This window comes from Somniosus microcephalus, unplaced genomic scaffold (assembly GCF_052327205.1).
Source record: "Somniosus microcephalus isolate GS21.2 unplaced genomic scaffold, FLI_Smic_1.0 unresolved_chr9, whole genome shotgun sequence".
In the NCBI taxonomy this organism is placed as follows: domain Eukaryota; kingdom Metazoa; phylum Chordata; class Chondrichthyes; order Squaliformes; family Somniosidae; genus Somniosus; species Somniosus microcephalus.
Window position 1 is genome coordinate 30686082 of NW_028225187.1, and position 23255 is coordinate 30709336.

General features: G+C 42.3%; 1 protein-coding gene across 1 annotated transcript in view; it reads left to right on the top strand.

Annotated features, from left to right (window-relative positions):
- Positions 1-23255, top strand: part of LOC147084992 (Fc receptor-like protein 3) — a 405119-nt gene that overhangs the window by 372226 nt on the left and 9638 nt on the right. The window contains exons 5-12 of the mRNA XM_085979398.1: positions 5277-5534; positions 10628-10906; positions 12091-12369; positions 13005-13292; positions 14425-14727; positions 16452-16553; positions 17075-17105; positions 19309-19400. Of these exons, the coding sequence (XP_085835524.1) occupies positions 5277-5534; positions 10628-10906; positions 12091-12369; positions 13005-13292; positions 14425-14727; positions 16452-16553; positions 17075-17105; positions 19309-19400 (1632 nt within the window). The remainder of the gene's footprint in view (positions 1-5276; positions 5535-10627; positions 10907-12090; positions 12370-13004; positions 13293-14424; positions 14728-16451; positions 16554-17074; positions 17106-19308; positions 19401-23255) is intronic.

Consider the following 23255-nt stretch of genomic DNA (forward strand, 5'->3'; position numbering starts at 1 on the left):
ATCCTAAATGGCCGGTCGCTAATTTTGAAGAATTGCTCCCTTGCTATTGACAGACCAGTTGATCTCAGACAATGCATTTTATCAAACTTTGCCACTTTCCTTTGACCTGGCAGTACATTTTCCATTTAATCCTCAGATAATTCGGATCTTCAAGAAACAATTTCTCTTTGTTTGTGAAGAGGTAACATTAAAATAATTTGACATATTAACATTTAACATTTACATCCACTGACCTGATTGTGTATGGGGCAGTCATCAACTCTTACAAAAGGCCGGTAATGCAGGCCATTCAGAGACAAAGCAATCTCCTGGACTAGTATCGATCGCCTTTTTGGGTCGGAGTGGAACTTCCCAGGTTTTGTTGCGAACATGTGATAAATGCGGTACCGCTTATTTTGCATCCATGCCAATGTCGAATTTCACCCTTTGTTTCCCTCCTCCCCTCTATTTAGCAGCCTTACAGCTTGGCAGTCACGAAGATGTTCACAGATAATCAAACAGTTTTCTTCTCTTTTGCAGCACACATTACGCATCGTAGGACCGCAAAAGGTATGAAGTAAATAATCTTCATTAGAGATTATAAAAAATCAGTTTGTTGAATGAACACTTCTGATTTTTCGCAATCGGTCAGCCACAATGGTGTAAATTTCAGTTGTTCGCTCGAGGGTAAAACTGACGTTGCAGAATCGCCATCTAATGCAGAAACGCCCATGCATCATTTTACTCATTCAGTGAGAACGTAAGTCGGGCGATTTCTGTAACTGTCGGCCAATCCGAACCCCACTTTAAGCCTCAGTGCCAAGATCAAACTCTACCACGATATGTTAAAGACAGATTAACGTGTGTGAAATAACAATCATTGGACTAGCTGATTCCTTATTTGTATTAAGTGAGTAAATAGATGGATAGATAATCAGTTCCTTGAATAAGTAATGGAGAGTGTTGAAGTAGGCGGTGGATTTTGTGTATACAGTCTTCCAAGAAGCGTTTGATAAAATACCACATATTAGACATGGTAGCCACAATATAGGAGGGACAGGATTGCATTGGAGATGGTGCAGAGGAGATTCACCAGGATGTGACCTGGGCTGGCGTGCTTCAGCTATGAAGAGAGACTGGACAGGCTGGGGTTGTTTTGCTTAGAGCAGGGAAGGCTGAGGGAGGACCTGATTGAGGTGTACAAAGTTTTGAGGGACAAAGATAGGGTAGATAGAAAGGAACTTTTCCCCTTGGTAGAGGGGTCAATAACCAGGAGGCATAGTTTCCAGGTAAGGGGCAGGACGCTTATAGGGGATTTGAGGAAAAACTCTTTCTCCCAGAGGGTGGTTGGAATGTTGAACCCACTGCCTGAAAGGGTGGTAGAGGCAGGAACCCTAACAACATTCAAGAAGCATTTGGATGAACACATGACACGCCATAGCTTACAAGGCTGCGGACCAAGTGCTAGAAAATGGGATTAGAATAGGCAGGGCTTGATGGCCGGCACAGACATGATAGGCCGAAGGGCCTCCTTCTGTTCTCTTTAACTCTATGACTCTATGACTTGTTAGCAGGTTTGAAACCCATAGGATTAGAGCGGCAGAGGCAGCATGGAATAGAATTGGCAGAGACAGAAATTAGAGAGTAGTGGTGAACCGTTGATCTTCAGATTGGAGGGCAGTATACAATACCCCTGGGGACGACAACAGCTTCAATTCTCTCTTGCCTGGGCAATTACTTTGAAGTTGTGAGATATTGCGATTAATGGGAAACCTTTACAACGTGGACACTTTGACAAGTATCTGGGGTGCGTGTGGCAAAGTTACACACTCCGTTAGCTGTAAGGGCTTCGAGTGATGCCATGTGATAGGAGAATTTATCTGTTACTTTGCTCCTGGGAACGCTCAGGAAATGTCTATGGAAACTCTTTAGATTTCATCTCCGTACCCACATGCTGCTGGACGATTTCTTCAGCATTCCCAAACTCATATCAGTCGGTCTGTATCTGAGTGCACAAGCATGTATGTGAGTCAGGACGATGTGTTCAGGCCTTGCGCCACATTTGATATCCCTTTGGCCATGTCGGGGCCCAAGGGAAAGGACGTTGGAAGAAAGTTGGTGGTAGAGATCGGTAGCAGATAAACTACCAACAAAATCTTTATGATGATCTGTGTGTAGTTTATAAAGTAAAATGGTGATTTAATTTCAAGTTATTCCCCTTACAAATCCCCGCCTGCTGATCATAGGTTCAGGAGCCCTTCTAGCTGCTGATTATAGAAACATAGAATTATAGAGTAACACAGCACAGAAGGACTCTGTTCGGTCCATCGAGTGTACGCCGGCTGTTTCGAAGAGCAATCCAGTTATTCCCAAACCCCCGCTCTTTCCCCATATCCCTGCAATTTCTCTCCTTCAATTATTTATCCAATTCCGCTTAGAAACCTACTGTTGAACCTGTTTGCATCACTAAATTAGGCAGTACATTTCTCTTTTTACCTCTTTTTTTGCCATTTAGATTAAATTTGTGCCCTCCGATTAACGATCCAATGCATTTAGAAATATTGTCTCTCTAACTACTCCATCTAAAACCTTTATGATTTCAAACTCCTCTACTAGGTCTACTCTTAGCCATCTCTGTTCTAAGGAGAACAACCAAAGCGTTTCCAGTAAGTGGAACCATCCCTGGAACCATTCCCATAAATCTTTTCTGTACCCTCTCCAAAGCCTTCACGTCCTTCCTAAATTGCGGTTTCCAGAAATTGAATTAAGAACATAAGGAATAAGAACGGGAGTCGCCCATACAGTCTTTCGAGCGAGATCTGACATTCAATAAGGTTGTGGCTGATCTTCAAACTTAACTCCACTTTCCCGCCCTATCCACATATCACTTGATTCCCTTGAGTCCAAAAATCTATCTATCTCAGCCTTGAATATGCTCAAAGGCTCTGCATCCAAAACCTTCTGGGGTAGGAAATTCAAATGTTTCACAACCCTCTGAATGAAGAAATTCCTTCTCATCTCGGGCCGATATGGCTGACCTCTTATCCTTAGACTCTGACGCCAATTCTAGATTCTCCAGTCAGGGGAAAGAGCCTTTTAGAACTTGCTCTTTCAATCACTCTCCGAATCGTATATATTTCAATGAGATCACCTCTCATTCTTTTAAACTCCAGACAATATAGGCCCATTCTACTTAATCTCTCCTCATAGGACAACCCTCTCACCACAGGTCTCAAACTAGTGAAGCTTCGTTGCATTCCTTCTAAGGCAGGTATATGCTTCCTTAGGAACGAGACCAAAGCGGTACACAGCATTCCAGGTTTGGTTTCACCAAAGCCCTGTACAATTACAGCAGGACGTCCTTACTCTTGTACTGCAATCCCCTTGCAATAAAGGCCAACATACCATTTGCCTTCCTAATTACTTATTCACCAGCATGTTAACTTTCTGTGTTTCACAAACATGGGCACCAAAATGCCTCTGAACACCTACATTTAATGGTTTATCACCATTTAAAATATACAGTTTTTCTATTCCTCCTACCAAAGTGAATAACCACAAATTCCTTGTCATTAAACTCTACATGCCAGCTTATTGCCCAGTCACGTAACCTGTCCATATCCCTTGAGGATCGTTAGTGTCGGTTTCACAGCTTACTTTAACTCCTAGCTTTGTATCGTCAACAACCTTGGTTTAATTACACTCGGTCCCTTCATCTAAGTCATTAATAAAAGTTGTAAAAAGCTGAGGCCCCAGCCCTGAACTTGCAGCACCCCACCATTAACAGGCTCCAAGCTGAAAATGAACCTTATATCCATACTCTCTGTTTTATGTCCTTAAATCAATCCTCTATGCTAGTTAATATATCACATGAACCCTTACCTTGTGTTACAGCCTTTCGTGTGCCAGCTTATTGAATGCCTTTTGAAAAGCCTAATATTCAACATTCACTGGTTCTCCTTTATCTACTCTGGTAGTTACATCCCCAAACACTCTAATACAGCTGTCAAACACACGATTTCTCTTTCATAAAACCATATTGACTGCCGAATCATATTATGATTTTCTAAGTGCCCTATTATCTATTTCTTATTAATCTGTTCAAGCATTTTTCCGACGATTGATGTCAGGCTAAGTGGCCAGTAGCTCCCTGGTTTGTCTGTCACTTATGCCATGAATAGTGGTGTTACATTGGTATCTTCCAGTCAAATTGGCCCGTTCCAAAATGTAGGTATCCATTATCTCTGTAACCACCTCATTCTATTCCGTGATCTGCTTCGGGGAGGGTTAAAGCCCAGGTGCAGAAGACAGAAAAGTACCCCTGTGTCTTTCATGAGCTACAACCTCCTCGGCTGAACTTGCAACCACACGAACTCTTTGTCTTACGCCTTCAATATAAACTTTTCGTTATTGGCAGCCACTCTGAATCGAACCCAGTCACTCTATTAAGGTTATAGCGAAGGTGTGCAGCCTTACGGTCCTGCTCAGCAATAATCCGTTCTTTGGCAGCGCCCTCACAAAAATGACGCTGACTGGCATGTTCTTGCTTCTGCTTGTCATATTTTGTTTAGTTAATGGGGTAGCGTAAATGTAAGTTACTGTCGTATTCTCCTTATATAGTAAGTGAAAAATACAGATGATGATAAATTGCAGAAGCTCTGGCCTTATTGGTGACATTTCCCTTCACAGAAATGATTCTAAACGAAATGATTTCTACTATAAAATACCCTGGAATGTTAGTTAGATGTTAATATCTAGTCCCCACTCAGCTAACTGTCCAATTCCAGTGACAAGTCAAATCTTCAGTCGTCAGTTAGTTCCCGAAAAATCGGGGATGAATTTACATTTAACAGCTGTTACCAACACAGTTCCAACCTAACAAGAGCTGGGCCAACTGGTGGGGAAGCGCTGCACAATATTAATAAACAGCAGTTGCTGCCATCGGTAAATTTATCACCAACTGACCACTGCTTACTTTCTGTTTGTTATTTGTCCCAGACTGGATTGGCGTTGGGATTGGGGTAGGAGGCACTGTTGGCGTACCTTCACCACGCGGGCTGTAGCAGTTCCAGAAGACAGCTCAAGACCACATTCTCAAGGGCAATTAGGGATGGACAACAAATGTTGGCCTTGCCAGAGACGCCCACATCCCACAAAAGCGAATAATGAAAAAAACAATGGAACTCGATTAGATGAACTAAGTTACATAACGTGTCGAATATATTCGGTTTGCTTCCGAAGCAGTACTTAGAGTGAGTTAAGCTGATGATAAACTAAAACTTTGCTCCCAACATTAGGTGCCACTGTGACATTACGGATCGACCCATTTATGATTTGGGAAGGAGATATTTTGAATTTGATCTGTCGGTACAAATACCGCAATTCACAGATTAAAGACTTTACATTTTACAAAGACAACAGTAGGATCCATTCAGTGATGTTGAATAATCAGGAAGCTGTGTATCGCATTAAAGTCAATAAATCAAAGCACAGCGGATCATACCATTGTACTTTTCACAATAAGAAATCTGGAAATGTTCCTGTTCTCGTTCACGGTATGTAAGCAATATTTCAATCTGTGATATCCCTTTTCAATATTTATCTAACAACATGCTACTTTAGTTGATATTTCACCCAGGGCGGATGTCCTCCCACGCCAGCGCTGGGCGATTTCTTTCTCCTCCCGCTCACCTCAGAGGAGAATTCGGCACTACTCTCTTTACCTGACTGCCAAATCTAGATGCTGTTGGGAGTTTTCTCCCACGACACTGGCGCATGACCCTGACTCTCTCCTCAAAAAGCACGATGAGGAGTCGTCAAAAAGGACGAGCAGGTCCATTTGAGTGCCAGGAACAACAGCGGTGACTCTGCTGATGGAACTTAATGATCTAGACGAGGGAACTAGATGTAACATCTCCAAGTTGCAGACGACAAAAAGCTGGGTGGGCGTGTGTGCTGTGAGGAGGATGCCGAGCAAATCCAGTATGATTTGGGCAGTTTGGATGATTGGGCAGGTGTATGGCAGATGCAGTATAATGTGGATAAATGCGAGGTTATCCAGTTTGGTGGCAAAAACAAGAAGGGAGATTATTAAATGAATGGCAATAGATTGGTAGAAGGGGAAGTGCAACGAGATCTGGGTGGCATTGTGCACCAGTCGCTGAAGGTAATCGTGCAAGTGCAACAGGCGGTTAAGAAGGGAAATGGCATGTTGGCCTTCGTAGCGAGACGGTTTGAGTAAAGGAGCAAGGATGTCTTGCTGCAGTTGTACAGGGCCTTGGTGAGACCACACTTGAGTATTGTGTGCAGTTTTGGTCGCCTTATCTGAGGAAGGATGTACTTACCATGGAGGGAGTGCAGCGAAGGTTCAGCAGGCTGACACCTGGGATGGCAGGAATGATGTATGAGGAGATGTTGGATCGATTGGGCTTATACTTGATGGAGTTCAGAAGAACGAGAGGGGATCTCATTGAAACTTATAAAATTCTAACAGGACGAGACAGACTAGATGCAGGACTGATGTTCCCGATGGCCGGGGAGTCCAGAACCAGGGGTCGCAGTCTAAGGATAAGGAGTAACCCATTTAGGACACAGATGAGAAGGAATTTCTGCACCCAGAGAGTGATGAACCTGTGGAATTCTCTACCACAAAAGGCAGTTGAGGCCAATTCATTAACTATATTCAAGAAGGAGTTAGGTATATTTCTTAAGGCTAAAGGGATCCAGGGATATGGGGAGAAGGCAGCGTACTGAATTTGGATGATCAGCCATGATCGCATTGAATGGTGGAGTAGGCTCGAGGGGCCGAATGGCCTTCTCCTACTCCTATCTTCTATGTTTCTATATGTTGGAGTGATAGAATGTAGCAGTGTTTTCCTCTCCCCTGTCTTTTGCTATTATCTTTACGTTGTTGAGCTGGATTTCGTCACAGCATCCTAATACAATCTGGGAGAATATCCCGTTGGATGTCCTTTTTGACTCAGCGATTGCGTTATGTCATCACCGATCCATCACCCTAGCTGTGAGAAGTTGGAGTCTTTTTAATTTCAGATGGTGAATGCTGAGCTGGGGGCTGGGTGGTGACAGGGCGAAGTAACTGTGAACATTTGTGAAGTTCACCCTGGTCATAGTCGATGGTGAGAAACAGCAGGGAATGGCTAAAAGAAGAAACATCTCTTGAAGGATTCCTTCTTGAAATTCCTTCAGAGAGTTTAATGCAAATCTCAAAGAGTGGTTTGGGAAAAAGCGTTTTTCAATTCATGAGGCAATGGCACCAGTACTGGTGAAAGAGGGAGCTGTTCCCTCGGGAGGGGCTCCACTTAAGCCAGGCTGGGATCAGCATCCTGGCGAATCGAATATCTAGGGCTGTGGATAGGGCATTAAACAAAAAATGAGGGGGGGGAGTGGTCAGGTGAGGGTAAATTTAGAAATCTAAAGAGAAAGGTCAAGGCAATAGAGCAGTGTCGCGAATTGGGTAAAAATAAGCAGAATGTGACAGGACGGGACAAATAGTTTAATGTTAGTAGTGCAGCATAGAATAAGGACAAAGCAGAGAATAATGGTAAGAAGATTAAATGTTAGGTTCTTTATCTGAATGCACGAAGCATTTGTAAGTAGATAGACGAACTAGTGGCACAAATAGAGATAAATCGGTGTAATCTTACAGCAATTACAGAGAAATGATTGCAAGGTAGCTAAGTTTGGAACTAATTGTTTTAGGGTACATGACGTTTCGAATAAGACAGGCAGAATGGAAAAGGAGGGTGCGTAGCCCTGATAATAAAGGATGACATAAGGACGTTAGCGAAAAAGGATCTCGGCTCGAAAGATCAGGAAGTAAAATCAGTATGGGTGGAGAGAAGGAATAACGAGGGGCAGAAAACACTGGGAGGAGTAGTATATAGGCCCCCTAACAGTAGCTATACCGTTGGACAGAATATTAATCAGAAATAATAGGAATTGCAGCAAAGGTAATGCAATAATTTTGGGTGAATTTCATCTTCATATAGACAGGACAAATCATATTGGCAAAGCTAGTCTGGAGGACGAGTTTATGGAATGCATTCGGGACTGTTTCCTAGAACAATATGTCATGGAACCAACAAGAGAATAGACTATTTCAGATCTTGTATTGTGTAATGAGACAGGGTTAATTAGCAACTTCATAGTAAAGGATCCTCTGGGGCAGAGTGATTATAAAATGATAGAATTTCACGTTAATTTTGAGAGTGACTTGCCTAAGGCCGAAGCTAGAGTCTTAACCTTAAATAATGCCAGTTATATAGGTATGAGGGGTGAGTTGGCTAAGGTAGGTTATTATAAAAATAGAATAGAGCTGCAGATAAGCAGTGGCTAGCATTAAAAGAAATATCTCGTAATTCTCAGCAATAATACATTCCATTGAGAAACAAAAACCCCATGAGAAAAGCGATCCAGCCGTGCCTAACAGAAGAAGTTAAGGATATAACGTTGCAAAGAATAATAGTAAGCCTGAGGATTGAGAGAGTTTCAGAAGCCAGCAATGGTTGACCGAAAAATTGATAAAAAGGGAAAAAAATAGAATCTGAAAGAAAACTAGCAAGAAATATGAAGGCAGATTGTAATAGCTTCTACAAGTATTTAAAAAGGAAGAGAGTAGCAAAAGTTAACGTTGTTCCCTTAGAGGCTGACAGGAGGAATTATTATGGCGAATAAGGAATTGGCAGAAGTATTAAACAAATATTTTGTATCTGTCTTCAGTGTAAAATAAACAAAAAGCCTACCAGAAATGGTGGAGAACCAGGTTTCTAATGAGGGCGAGGAATTAATATAATTAATATAATTAGAGAAAAAGTACTAGAGCAACTAATGTTCCCCTGGACCTGGCGGCCTAGACTCTTGGAGGTGGCTGATGAGATAGTGGAAGCATTGGTTTTGATCTTCCAAAATTCGCTAGATTCTAGGATGGACCCAGCGGATTGGAAGGTCGCAAAGGTAACACCGCTATTCAAGAAAGGTGGGAGAGAAAAGCAGGGAACTACAGGCGAGCTAGCCTGATATCAGTCGTCGGGAAAGAGCTTGAAACCATTGTTAAGGAAGTGGTAGCAGGGCACTTAGAAAATCATAACATAATTAGACAGAGTCAACATGGTTTTATGCAAGAGAACTCGTGTTTGACAAATATATTACAGCTTTTTTTTAGGACGCAAGAAGCAGTGTAGATAAAGGGGTACGAGTTAAAGTAGCACATTTGGATTTCCAAAAGGCATTCAATAAGGTTTCACATAAAAAGTTATCACACAAGATTAGGGCTCACAAGGATCAAGGTTGGGTAACACACAATAAACAGAGAGTAGAAATAAATGGATCTTTTTCAATTTGGCAGACTGTAACTAATGGGGTGGCACAATGATCAGTGCTCTTGCCTCAGTTCTTTAAAATTTATATTAATGAACTAGATGAATGGACCGAATGTAATATATCCAAATTTGCTGAAGTACAAAACTAGGTGGGACAGTAAGCTGTGAGGAGAACACAACGAGTCTGCAAAGGGATATAGATAGACTAAGTGAGTGGGCAGTAAGGTGGCAGATGGCGTATAATGTAGGGAAATGTGAGGCTATTCACGTTGGTAGGAAGAATAGAAAAGCAGAATATATTTTAAATGCTGCAAAACTTTCAAATGTTGGTGTTCAGAGAGATTTGGGTGTCCTCGTGCAAGAAAAACAGAAAGCTAGCATACAGGTACAGCAAGCAATAAGGAAGGCAAATGGCATGTTAGCCTTTATTGCAATGAGGATGGAGTATAACAGTAAGGAAGTCTTGCTACAATTGTACAGGCCCTTGGTGGGACCACACCTGGATTAATGTGCACAGTTTTGTTTTCCTTATCTAAGGAAGGATATACCTGCCTTGGAGGCAGTGCAACAAAGCATCACTATATTGATTCCTGGGATGGGAGGGCTGTCCTATGATGAGAGATTGTGCAGAATCTCTGGAGTTTAGAAGAATGAGAGTTGATCTCATTGAAATATACAATATTCTGAAGGGAATTGACGGGGTAGATGCTAAGAGTTTGTTTCCCCTTGCTGGAATGTCAAAAGAATAGGTGGCATAGTCTCAGGATAAGGAGTAGGTCATTGAAAACAGAGACGAGGAGAAATTTCTTCACTCAGAGGGGAGTGATTCTTTGGAATTCTATGCCCCAGAGCGCTGTGCATGCTGAGTCTTTGAATATATTCAAGGCTGAGCTAGATAGTTTTTTGAATCTCGGGGAATTAGGGGATATGGAGATCGGGCGGGAAAGTGGAGTTGACGTCGATGATCAGCCATGATCATCTTGAATTGCGGAGCAGGCTCGAGGGACCATATGGCCTACTCTTGCACTTATTTCTTATGTTCTTATGTTCCCCTAAGTCTTGCCCAGCGTGGATGTCCTGTATCAGCAGAATAAATTAAGCAGATTAAGTTGTCCGCAAACAAAGCAGCGATACCAATAAAGTAACGCTGCCTGCTCCAGTGTTCCACAATACAGCTACTGGTTACCATTAAGTATAGACGCCCCTCGTGGCCATTCTCGATATTGCCTTGCTGTTATTATTCATCTCTGCTATTTGTTTAAATCTGTGATAGGACCTGTTACCTGTCAATCCAGATTCTGTTTCCACAGAACTCTTCTCCAAACCTAAACTGAGGGCTGAGCCTGCAGTTGAAATATTTGAGGGACAGCACTTAGAATTCAGCTGTTTTATTGAAACAATGCCGGACAATATTGGGCTTCAATACACAATTTACAAAAATGGCAACGCTCTGAACTTGAATTCATATTACAAATATAAAAGCATTCTGGCAGCAATGTTGAAGGACTCGGGGACTTACCTGTGTGAAGCAAACGCTTTCTACCGCAGTGTGAAAAAGAAGAGTGATGAGGTTTACATTGCGGTTAAAGGTAATTACAGCCAGCTGTAATTATTGATTACCTTTGATTTAAAGAATTCTTCAGGGTGTCATAGTTAAATTAACATATGGGAGCAATCCAGTTTAGTAAAGGACTTACCAACAAGATTATCATGCAACAAAGCAATTTTGAATGACATCAATTTTAATCATAGGGCCATCTAGTTCTTATACAATCGTTACATTTGCTGAATTGGGCACTTGTAAGAGCTGCAACGTTTGAGGACCAGTGCCCACTCCCATTGGGTAATATTAGCTCCCTGCGATACTGTGGAATGGGCGATATTGAATTTACCTCCCATTAAATGTCCCGCCAGTTTGACTCACATCAACTTCAATGGACAGGTTAATCGTGCGTGGTGTACAATTGGTGCAAGTTTTGATACCGCGCATTTTACCCCATGGCCCCATGGTAAATTTACCTCCTCTGTTTCTGTCTGGCTGAATCAGCACCAAACAGAACCTGGGCAGGAACGGCAGGGTGTTTGTTCAGACAATTCTTTACCACTTACTAGTCCCGGAACTCATATATAGATTAAAACTTGGGGGTAATATTTAACTTTGAGGGGGTAAAATTGGATCGGCAGACAATGGAATTGAAATTGGCCTCTGTATATTAAGGGTCACCAATCAGCTATCACCTGTTTTGCACCCTGCTCAAAGTTAAATTTCGGGGCGCCCCGTCCAATTTCAGTAGAGGGGGAGGCAAAACTTCTTCGGCTACTAAAGTCTGAGGCTCTGTTGCTTCACGTTCCCCTTCATTCTGAGAAATCGTGCCAATCACATCTCTACCTTTCCATTTTCAAAAGTGCATGCAATCTGGAAAAAAAGCTGGGAGTTCTCGATCCTGTGTCGGCAGGGGATTGCAGAAGAATTGTATTGTCAGTAGCTGACCGTTTAACATGAGTGTCCCAAAATTTGCAGGTGCTGCAACAATGATGATGGAAACTTCACTATTTTTAAGGCTAAATCGTAAAGGATCGTCTGGTCGGAGAACAGAGTTCAAATTCTGGATGAGAGGCACATTGGAGTGTGGTGGGCTAAACTCACTGGACCCGCAAGATATGCCTTCCAGTCATTGTTTTGATCATTAACATGTGCTGCACAAAAAACTAAATTGTTAAGTCAGTGACAGACGTGGAACTTTTCAAATCCATATTTTGTTCTATTTTATAGAGGTCTTCTCCAAGCCTATACTGAGGGCTGAGTCTGAAGCTCAATTATATGACGGCCAACAGATAATCCTCGCCTGTTTGGTTGACATATTTCGCTCCAGTTCTTCTTTGAGATACAGATTTTACAAAGATGGACAAGCTCTCAATTCAGGGGCAGACCACAACTATTACATCAAGGAGACATCTCGGCCCGAAGATTCGGGGATTTACCGATGTGAAGCAACCACTTTGAACAGTGAGGTGACGAAACTGAGTAATGAGGTTTCTGTTTCAGTCAGGCGTGAGTACAACTTACTGCAACTGTTTATCATCTTTCAACCACAAAATACCCTCCAAATCCTCACAAGGCGATTTCTGGGTCAAGTACGCACCTTACCTATATGGTCACACGCATTGAATATATAATTAGCTAAATAAATGCAAGAGAAATGAAATAATAGTATGCTTCTACAGCACGTTCGTCAGGCCACATTACTGTGTATAATTGTGTGCCTTCCATTTTGAAGAGCTTAGAAGAACGTTCTTTACGTAGCCGAGTGCTGGAACATAGAATGATTTGTCAGGAGGGGCGGTGGAGTTAGATACCATTGCATTTAGGTAGAGAAGTGTTTGTGCGACTGGAATAGCGCAGAGTTACTGCCTTTGACTAGCAGGTTTACTAGGAATCAGGAACAGGCCAGAGATAGAAGGCTGGCCACAAGTGGATTGCAATAGTAATCATTGTAGTTCCAGGATCAGGCTTTCCTGTATTAATTCCACCCCCTGCCAAAATAGGAGAGGGAGACAGGCGCCCAATATTGATGTGGTAACCGGAATGACGTGTCTGTTTCTTATGCTTAGAGCCCTATTTCACGTTGCAAGCCACACTACAAATTCTACCAACGCAATGTATTGAAGAAGTGTTTATATTTACAGGAATCCCAGTGTCCAAACCGGATCTGGCAATCAGCCCTGGTAAAGAGTTAATGGAAGGAGACACAGCGTCGTTAACCTGCTCAGTGTTCAACGGTTCTACCCCGATTACATACATTTTCTGCAAAGACCCGAATGAAGAACTCTTCCGAGAAGAGTCCGACCTAAACAAAATTACTTACCAAATGGGTAAAGTCAACAGAAGCACCCAAGGATATTACAGTTGCAGGGTATCAAACGAGGCAACAGAACCTCCTCTAATTAGCAAATTCATCGCAGTTACAGTGATAGGTGAGCTATTATATGTACCCCTGTGGCAGAACTAAACAAGCGACTTAAAGACAGTTCAGCCCGGGAAATACTGCATCTAACGTAAGCTTGGATGGTGCAACATCTCCTTCGACATCCATCTGTGTGAAGTAATGCCCTGTGCCATTTACATTAATCAAGTGAACTGCAAAAAAACCAAGGAATGTCATCCGACCGCTTAAAGTATTGATCTATAAACTGCAAGAGTTATTTATAGGTTTAAAGAAGCCGATCGCTCTGTTTAAGTGACAAATTGAGGGAAGTTATACAGATATGTTAATGCTACAAAGCTTAATGCCATAGACAGTGATTACTGGGCTATACATTTTAGACCATCATTTCTCGACAGTTGTTGCTAATATATTTCATGTTCAATTGGACAATATAGGTTCCACCCCTATATTATTAGAAGATTGGCAGCAGTGGCGCACTCAGGCTTCACGTCCAAGTTAGGAATGGCTCTGAAGGGGGTCATTGTAAATATAGGTGAAGGTGAAGCATGGGTCATGTCGAAGTGTCCACCCATTATAACCCCCGCCATATGTTTCCTTCCATTGTCTTCAATGAGAAGGGAACCCGGCTGTGGTGCATGACTGGCAGTTAATTCCACATTCTGCATTTTACACAATCTTGCAAAATTCAAAATACCCCCCCGTGCTGTTCCGATTGAAACTCAGCCCAAGGTTGAGGATTGGCTCATTGTCACCACCACATCGAAGGGGGTGACAGAGGAAATCTGCACATGAATGTTTTAGTGCACTAACGAACCTACCGGAAAAAAATCATCTTGTTTTGTAGCGCGAAAATGGCGGCATATCAACGTCCACCTGTTATATTCCCCGCTTGATAGAGCATCCTTTTGAAGACTTAAAATTTTGGATGAAAACCTACTCTTTGGAGTTATGTGCTGAAACTTTAGTTAGAACTAACATTTAATATCACTGATGGTACAGCACAAAGGCAAATCTGAACTAAATATTTTCACCAATGCATTTGCAGCTGATCAGCAATTCTTGCACCAGTTTATTTAGCTGATTTAATCTAGGTTTCAGTTTTGAATTGTAACTTGCAGAATTAATACTCTACTTCTTCAATCTTATTCGCTTTACTCTAGTTCCTGTAGCTGGTGCTTCTCTCACTTCCAATACCAACAAATCTGAGATTTCAGCAGGGGACCGTCTCGTTCTCCAGTGCTTGGTGAAGACAGGCACTGCACCGCTTTTCCTCTGGTACCTGAACAACCAACAGTTAGAAAACAACAGCGAATCGTATCACTTAAGCAGGGACGGGAGTGAACTCATTATCAATTCATTCCAGACAGGCCATGGAGGGCGCTATCACTTTGTAGCGACCAACAGAGGGACCTATGGACGGATATTTAACACAACCAGCAATTACATCGATGTCACGGTACAAGGTAACAGATTCATTCTGCTTGATCTGATTTTATGAATTACTTTTCTTTCAGCAAAGCAAAGAGTATATTGAACTCACATGCTTTATACCTCATAAAGGACACATCGCACCTCAGGTGAAAATTTATAAGTAAAGTTTCGGATTTGGTAATTGAACTTAACGAGTTGAAAATCGTTCTGAAATAAACTAGAAAAATTTCACAAGGGCGCTTTTGAAGTTGCAATCGATAAGGATACAAAGCAGAGCCATGGTCATAAAGCAACAGAGAGGGGAATATTGGGAGGGGAGCAAAAACCTGGCGGCAAATATGGTTCTTGTGAGGATGTTTGAAGCAGGCTGTAGTAAAGATGTTTTAGGAGAGTAGAGCCAAAGCACTTACACCAATTGCCTGACAAAGGAAGCGTATACGCCCAATAGGCCACAAATCAATTGACTGAGGGCACTAAGGATGGAGATAAAATTGAAGGAGGTTTGTAAGAAATATAGTGAACATGATGACGGGAAGCTAGATGGAAAAAATGGGGAGAAGGAATTGGTGTGGGACAGCGACGTCTGGTTAAGTTGTAGTTTGTGGACGGCGTCAGGTAGCAGATTCCTTGTGCTGGATCTGATTTTATGAATTACTTTTCTTTCAGCAAAGTTAACAGTAGATTGAATTCGCGTGATTGCTACCTCATAAAGGACGCATCGTACCTTAGGTGAAAACCTATCTGTATTGTTTCTGGTTAAGAATTTTAACTTAATAAGGGAAAAAAGGCTGTGGAATAAAAGAGCAGACTTTCCCACGGGCGATTCAAAACTTGAAATCATGGTTAGAAAGCGAGAGAGAGAGTTTGGGGGTATTGACAAAAAACCTGGCTGCATTTATGGGTCCTGTGAAGATGTTTGAAGCAGGATGTAGTAGAGATGGAAATGGGATTAATGAGCTGCTTCAGGAGCATACACCCAATGCGGTTTCACTAATGGTGTGACAGATCAAGTGCATATGTCCAATCGGCCGCAAATCAATTGACTGAAGACTGTAAAGTTAGAGATAAAATTGGGGGAGATTTGTTCAGAAATATAGTGAACACGGGGACCAGGTTTTTAAATTTGTTATGTTAGAGTCATAGAGTCATAGAGTTATACAGCACAGAAAGAGGTCTTTCGGCCCATCGCGTCCGCACCGGCAATCAAGCCCTATCTAATCTAATCACATTTTCCAGCATTTGGTCCGTAGCCTTGTATGCTATGGCATTTCAAGTGCTCATCCAAATGCTTCTTGAATGTTGTGAGGGTTCCTGCCTCTACCACCCTTTCAGGCAGTGAGTTCCAGATTCCAACCACCCTCTGGGTAAAAAAGTTTCCCCTCAAATCCCCTCTAAACCTCCTGCCCCTTACCTTGAATCTATGCCCGAGGACAGTGAGCTAGATGGACTCAATGGCGAGTAGGAAATAGCTTGCGACAGGGACGTTTGGATTAGTTGGAGTTTGTGGATGGCGGGGTTAGGAGCCCAGACAGGAAGGCAATGTAGCAATCGAGCCTAGAGCTGGCACATCCATGCATCAGAATTTGAAGGTTGAGGGGCGCAGATTGGTAGAAAGGAAATCCATTTTGTTCAGATTTTAAAAGTAATTTTAATCCTGCATATTGTGCAAGGTTGAATTTGTAATGCGTGCAAGGTTGAATTTGTAATGCTTGCAACGATAATATGTGATTCTTCGAATATGTCTGTTTGATTACAGCACAAAGTCACACAACCGCGATCACAGCAAATGTTGTTCCACTTCTTCTGACTGCTGCCCTGATTGCAATGGTTTTCTTCAAACTTCAGAAGAAGAAACAAGGTGAGTAATGTCTTACAGTTGATTGGCTATACAGGTCGTAACCGGATTCAATCCACTCCATATTCAGATGCAGCATTCGAAATGTAGCTGAATGATTTGAGAGGGAGACGCACAGTGTGGGCAGGAGAGGGAAGAGTTCTTTACAAGAATGAGTTCGGATCATGAACTCAGCTTGCTGGTTTGAGGATATTTTCCTCCTTATTCCATCCTGAAAAGGTCTGCACCTGGGCGAGGTAGAGAACAACAAATGTCACATGGTTAGTAAGACAATGTGAAATCTGAAGGCGGATTTGAAATGGCTGGTAATATCTTAAAGGTTTCTGTACGTTCATTGTGCATTTGGACTCTGTTTTATTAAATGATTGATATAAATGCACGGTTGTAACAGTTTATAATTAATAATCAATGAAAATGTTTGCTGCTTGGAGATAACTTAAGGAAATCCAAACCATCTCTAGGCAGTAAGAGTGCAATATTGAATGCACAGCTTGCTGAAGTATGTCTCTTCCTGTTTCATCCAGGCAATTCCGCAAGTGTTTCACAGGCGCAGGGGTAAGTCTGCAAAATATTTATATTAGTCAGTCGTAACTATATCTATAAATATACGGAAGGTGTGAAATTCCTCTTGTGCGGGGATGGCACCAACTATACACCCCAAAGAGAACTAAGTATCGGGCGTATCATGGTGTCAGGTGCTATTACGCTAGTTTTGCCTCCCCACCCAATTCGAATTTCACCTGGTAGTATCTGATCTAGGTCCACTTGAGCTTGTTACAGTTTTCAAGAGCTAAAATAAACTTTTATTTCCGTTTTTCCTTCATGAAGGATCCAGTCAGCCTAACATCGAATGTGGTGAAGTTATTGGAATCCATTATTAGGGAGAAAATAAACTTTTATTAGGAATGTTACAGTTTAGTCAAAAAAGCATGGATTGGTTAATGGCAAATAGTGTCACACTAACTTGATTAAATTATTTGATGAGGTAACAGAGAAACTTGGTCAAGGCAGTTTAGTAGATGTTATATGTGGAATTTCGGAAGGCATTTGGCTAGCTAGATGGACACCATGGTGAGTAGGAATTAGATTGGGAGAGGGGCGTTAGGATTAGTTGGAGTTTGTGGATGGCGGGGTTTGGAGCACAGTCAGGAAGGCATTGCAGTAATCGAGCCTAGAGCTGCCACATCCATGGATCACAATTTGAGAGTTGAGGGGCTGAGATTGGCAGACTTATTTATAAGCTGGAAGCCCATGGAATTAAGGAGAAGGTGGCGGTATGGATCAGGAATTGGTTCAGTGACAGGAAGCAGAGGGTGGTGTTGGAGGGATGTTTTAGAAACTGGAACGTGGTTATCAGTGGTGTCCCCAACTGTCAATTTGTGGTACATTACAATTTGAAATGAGCATTAACAACCTAGATAAGTGTGTAGGGATCAACATTGAAAAGTTTGCAGATGTTATGTAAATTGGCCAGGCAGTAGATAGTGATGAGCACTGTTTTAGTCTGCAGGGTGACAAAGACATTATGGTTAATTGAGCAGAAGCATGGCAGATGGAGGTAAATGCGGATAAGTGTGAAGTGATGCACTTATAGAATATTAATATGTATAGGCAATATAGAATAAAAGGCACGATTTTGATGTATAGAGGAGCAGATTTTCCATATACACTTATCCTTCAAGGTGGCAGGGCAAGTTGACAATGGGCTGAAAAAGTACATGGGTTGCTTGGGTTTGTAAATGGAGGATTAGAATATAATATCAGAGATAATGCTCGAACGTAATAAACCATTGGTTAGGCCTCAGCTGGAGTATTATGGATAATTCTGGGCACCACAATTCAAGATAGATGCAAAATGCTCAGAAAGTGTACGGAAAAATTTACAAGGATGTTACCAGGGATGAGGGAATTTAACTATGATGTGATGTTGGAAAATTTGGACTGTTCTCCCTGAAACAGTCATCGTATGTGTCTTCACACTGTTCCCTTTGGGGAACTGTATGAAGTGGTGGAAGGATTTCAGGCTGCGTTTAACACTCCTTCCGTGACCGTAACCATCTTCGTACCAGACATTAGGGCGGTTAGTCCTATGGTGGGAGGGATTTACGGGCTCCCACAACCCATACGAGGGGGGTGCCATGCAAACCCACAAGTATCCTGCTGGATGTCAACGCAGAATTTAGAGCCAGAGCTCCGACTCCACTTGCCGGGACTGTGTGGAGTGGGGATTTGAAACCATACACCTTCTGGCCCAGCGGCGGGGATGCTACTGCTATGCCAAAGGCCCCCTTCCCCTGAAACAGTGAAGGCCAAGAGGTAATCTAATAATGGTTTTCAAGGTGATGAGAGGTTTTGATAGCGTAGATGGAGAAAAAAATCTATCTCCACTGGCGTTTGAGTCAATAAGCAGAGGTCATAGATTTAAAAGCATTGGAAAAAACATCTAGTGGGAAGATTAGGAGATTTTTCCCCTTTGAAAGTTGTCGGGTTCTGGAACGCTCTAACTGAAAGGTGGTAGAAGATAATCCCATCAATAAATTATAAAGGAACTTTGACAGTTATTTGAGGATGGGGAACTTTCAGGGTTACAGACAAAAGATGGGGGTGTCGGACTTAGCAGCATTGCTCCTCCAAAGTGTTGTATGTTCTGTAAACTTACTGCTGCAAGTTTCTGTGATTCTATGATTTTGCAACAGTTTGTTGAAAGTCAGATTTGAATTGTTGATACATTCATATGTGAGAACATTCTTGTGCAAAGGGAGGCAACTGGAAATGGACCTGATTCCCCGAGTGAAGAAACATCTGCAAGGAATTTGGAGTATGCAGTTGTGGGCCCAGCCCGAAATACGGGTAAGCGTGAACTGATACATGTGATAATATATAGTAGATTATTTGTGATGAAATGATCCTGGCCGTTCGCTCGACAACCCACCGTAACTTCAGCAGAAATTCAGTGAAAATGCCAGAGAAACGGCATGGCGTGTGACGATATTTCACCGAAGTTGTGACGGATGTCAAGAAGGTAAGAGCCCATGAGATCCATTGAAATTTGGCACATTGGATCCAAAATTGGCTTAGCAGCAGGAGGCAGAGGGTGATGGTCGAAGGTTGTTTTTGTGAGTGGAAGCCTGTGTCCAGTGGTGTGCTGCAGGGATCGGTGCTGGGTCCTTTGCTGTTGTAGTGTACATTAATGATTTAGATATGAATGTAGGAGGTATGATCAGTAAGTTAGCAAATGACACGAAAATTGGTGGAGTGGTAAATAGCGAGGAGGGAAGACTCAGGCTAAAGGACGATATGGATGGTTGTTTAGATGGGCAGAACAGTGGCAAAAGGAATTTAACCCTGAAAAGTGTGAGGTGCTTCATTTTGGGGGGACTAACAAGGCAAGGGTATACACAATAAATGGTAGGACCCTAGGAAGGACAGAGGATCGAGGGACCTTTGTGTGCATGTACATAGATCCCTGAAGGCAGCAGGACAGGTAGATACGCTTTTTAAAAAGGAACATGGGATACTTGCCTTCATTAGCCGAGGCATAGAATATAAGAGCAGGGAGGATATGATGGAGCTGTACAAAACGTTAGTTAGGCCACAGCTGGAATAATTTGTGCAGCTCTTGTCACCACACTATAGGAAAGATGTGATTGCATTGGAAAGGTTGCTGAGGAGATTCACCAGGATGATACCTGGGCTGGAGCGCTTCATCTATGAATGGAGACTGGACAGGCTGGGGTTGTTTGCCTTAGAGCAGAAAAGGATGAGGGGGGACCTGATTGAGGTGGACAAAATTATGAGAGTCATAGATAGGGTAGATAGAAAGGAACTGTTCCCCTTAGTAGGGGGATCAATAACCAGGGGGCATAGTTTCAAGGTAAGGGGCAGGAGGTTTAGAGGGGATTTGAGGAAAAACGTTTTCACCCAGAGTGGTTGGAATCTGGAACTCACTGCCTGAAAGGGTGGTAGAGGCAGGAACCCTCAACAATCAAGAAGCATTTAGATGAGCAATTAAAATGCCATAGCCTACAAGGCTACGGACCAAGTGCTGGAAAATGTGATTAGAATAGACAGGGCTTGATGTTTGGCGCAGCCACAATGGGCCTAATGGCCTCTTTCTATGCTGTATATCTCGATGACTCTAAGGAACATGGGGAAATTGTCAGTAGACATTCGATTTCTTTATCTGCATCCATTCAGCATACTCTAGTGTTAAAGTTACATCTAATTTGCTGGACATTAAGCATTGCTTGGGTCGAGCTTACAAAGAAAAATAGATTGGGATGGTTGGCACGCTCCCATAGAAACATGTTCATGGAAAGATAACCTCGTGGGCACTGTAAAGGATGTGCCTCTTGGCCCAGCAGACTGACCTGTCTGAGTTCTTTGAAGGTGATCCTAAATGCTCACTTACCAAGACAAAATGTGTATCCTCTTTTAATTGTGAATTCTCTTTTCATTTATTTCTCATTGTTTTTCTGAAGGTGGTGATTCTCAATCGGGCGGCCTTGATAGGTGGCCATCTGGGTGCTTGTCAAAAAGTGTTAATCGAGAAGCCTGATAATCAGACATTATGAGCAATATCTTGAGTACTAAAATGAGATGCGGACCTGTCTCCTCCCCACCATCACCAACAAACTTTCCAAGCTAAGAATGTAGTTGTTGAACCTCTCGCCCATATTCGGGTGCCTGACCCTGGGGACAATGAATTTAACTGTGCTGCTCACTGTCACCCCGTTTACATGCAAGCAACTCAGCCCAGCCCCATGGATTGGGGCCAAGCCACTTCCTGACTTTGTTCACAGGACTGTGGATCAGATTACGTTGATCAGGTTAATTAGTTACTTGATTTGAAAACCAGCAAACACTGCATTTAATTTCCAATCCTGAATTGTAGGATGGGTCTGGTATCTAAATGCTTCCTTGATTAATTATGTAATTGAGCACACATTTTTACTCTCTGCAGCTTCAAGTACGGATCAGGTAACCTACAGTGTACTCCAAGGCACAAAGCCCATGGAAGGTAAAAATTCATTTTGTTACTTGGCTGGAGGGGTTTAGAAACATAGAAACATGGAAGATAGGAGCAGGAGTAGAACATTCTGCCCCTCGAGCCTGCTCCATAATTTAATGAGATCATGGCTGATCATTCGATTCAGTACCCTGTCCCTGCTCACTCCCCATACCCCTTGATCCCTTTAGCCTTAAGAAATATATCCAACTCATTCTTGAATATATTTAATGAATTGGCCTCCCCTGCCCTGCCACAGATACACCACTCTCCGGGTGAAGACATTCCTCCTCATCGCTCTCCTAAATGGCTTACCTCTTATCCTCAGACTGTGACCCCTGGTTCTGGACTACCCCGCCATCGAGAACATGCTTCCTGCATTTAGTCTGTCTAGTCCTGATAGAATTTTATAAGTTTCCATGAGTTCCCCTCTCATTCTCTATCCAAAACAGTACCTGACCCACATTTGTTTACCTCATAGGGCTTGATAACTACTGTGAGGGTAGCGATTGTCTTGACACTGAGAAGTTATCTGGGAAGGGTCTGAAAGATTGGTGCATTATAGAAATGATATTAGGTCAATGGATCAGGATAGTGAAACAGTTTGGGTGGAGATAAGAAATAATAAGGGGAGAAAAACACTAGTGGGCATAGTCTATAGGCCTCCTAACAGTTGCAACTCTGTTGGACGGAATATTAATCAGGAAATAGTTGGGGCTTGTAATAAGTGAACAGCTATAATTATGGGGGATTTTAACTATCATATTAACTGGACAATTAAATTGGGCAGGGCAGTCCTGAGGAAGAGTTCATTGAATGTATTAGGGATGGGTTTCTTGAGCAGTATGTAACTGAACCGACCAGGGGGCAAGCAACCTTAGATTTGGTCCAGTGTAATGAGTCAGGAATAATTAAAAATGTCTTGTAAAGGGTCCCCTTGTAATGAGTGACCATAACATGGTTGAATTCCATATTCAATTAGAGGGTGAGAAGGTTGGATCTCAAACAAGCGTACTGAGCTTGAATAAAGGAGACTATGAAGGTATGAGAGCGGAATTGATTAGAGTGGATTGGGAAAATAGATTAAAGAGTAAGATGGTACATGAGCAGTGGTGTACATTTAAGGAGTTATTTTACAACTTTCAAAAAATATATATTCCACTGAGGAAACAAGGGTGTAAAGGAAATGACAGCCATCCATGGCTAAGTAAAGTAATTAAGGTTAGTATCCGACTAAAAACAAGGGCATATAAGATAGCCAAATCCAGTAGGAGGATAGAAGATTGGGAAGTCTTCAAAACACAGCAAAAAATAACTGAAAGATTGAGTAAGAAAGGGAAGATAGATTATGAAAGTAAACTAGCAAAAAATATATAAACAGATAGCAAGATTTTCTATAGTTTTATAAAAAGAAAAAGGGTGGCTAACATAAATGTTGGTCCCTTAGAGGATGAGACCGGGACATTAATGGTGGTAAACATGGAGATGGCAAAAACGCTGAATAAATATGTTGTTTCAGTCTTTATGGTAGAGGACACTAAGAATATCGCAACTCTGGACAAGCAAGGGGCTCTAGGCGGGGAGGAGCTAAATACGATTAAAATCACTAAGGAATTGGTACTCGGTAAAATAATGGGACTCAAGGCGGATAAATCCCCTGGACCTGATAGCTTGCATCCTAGGGTCTTGAGGGAAGT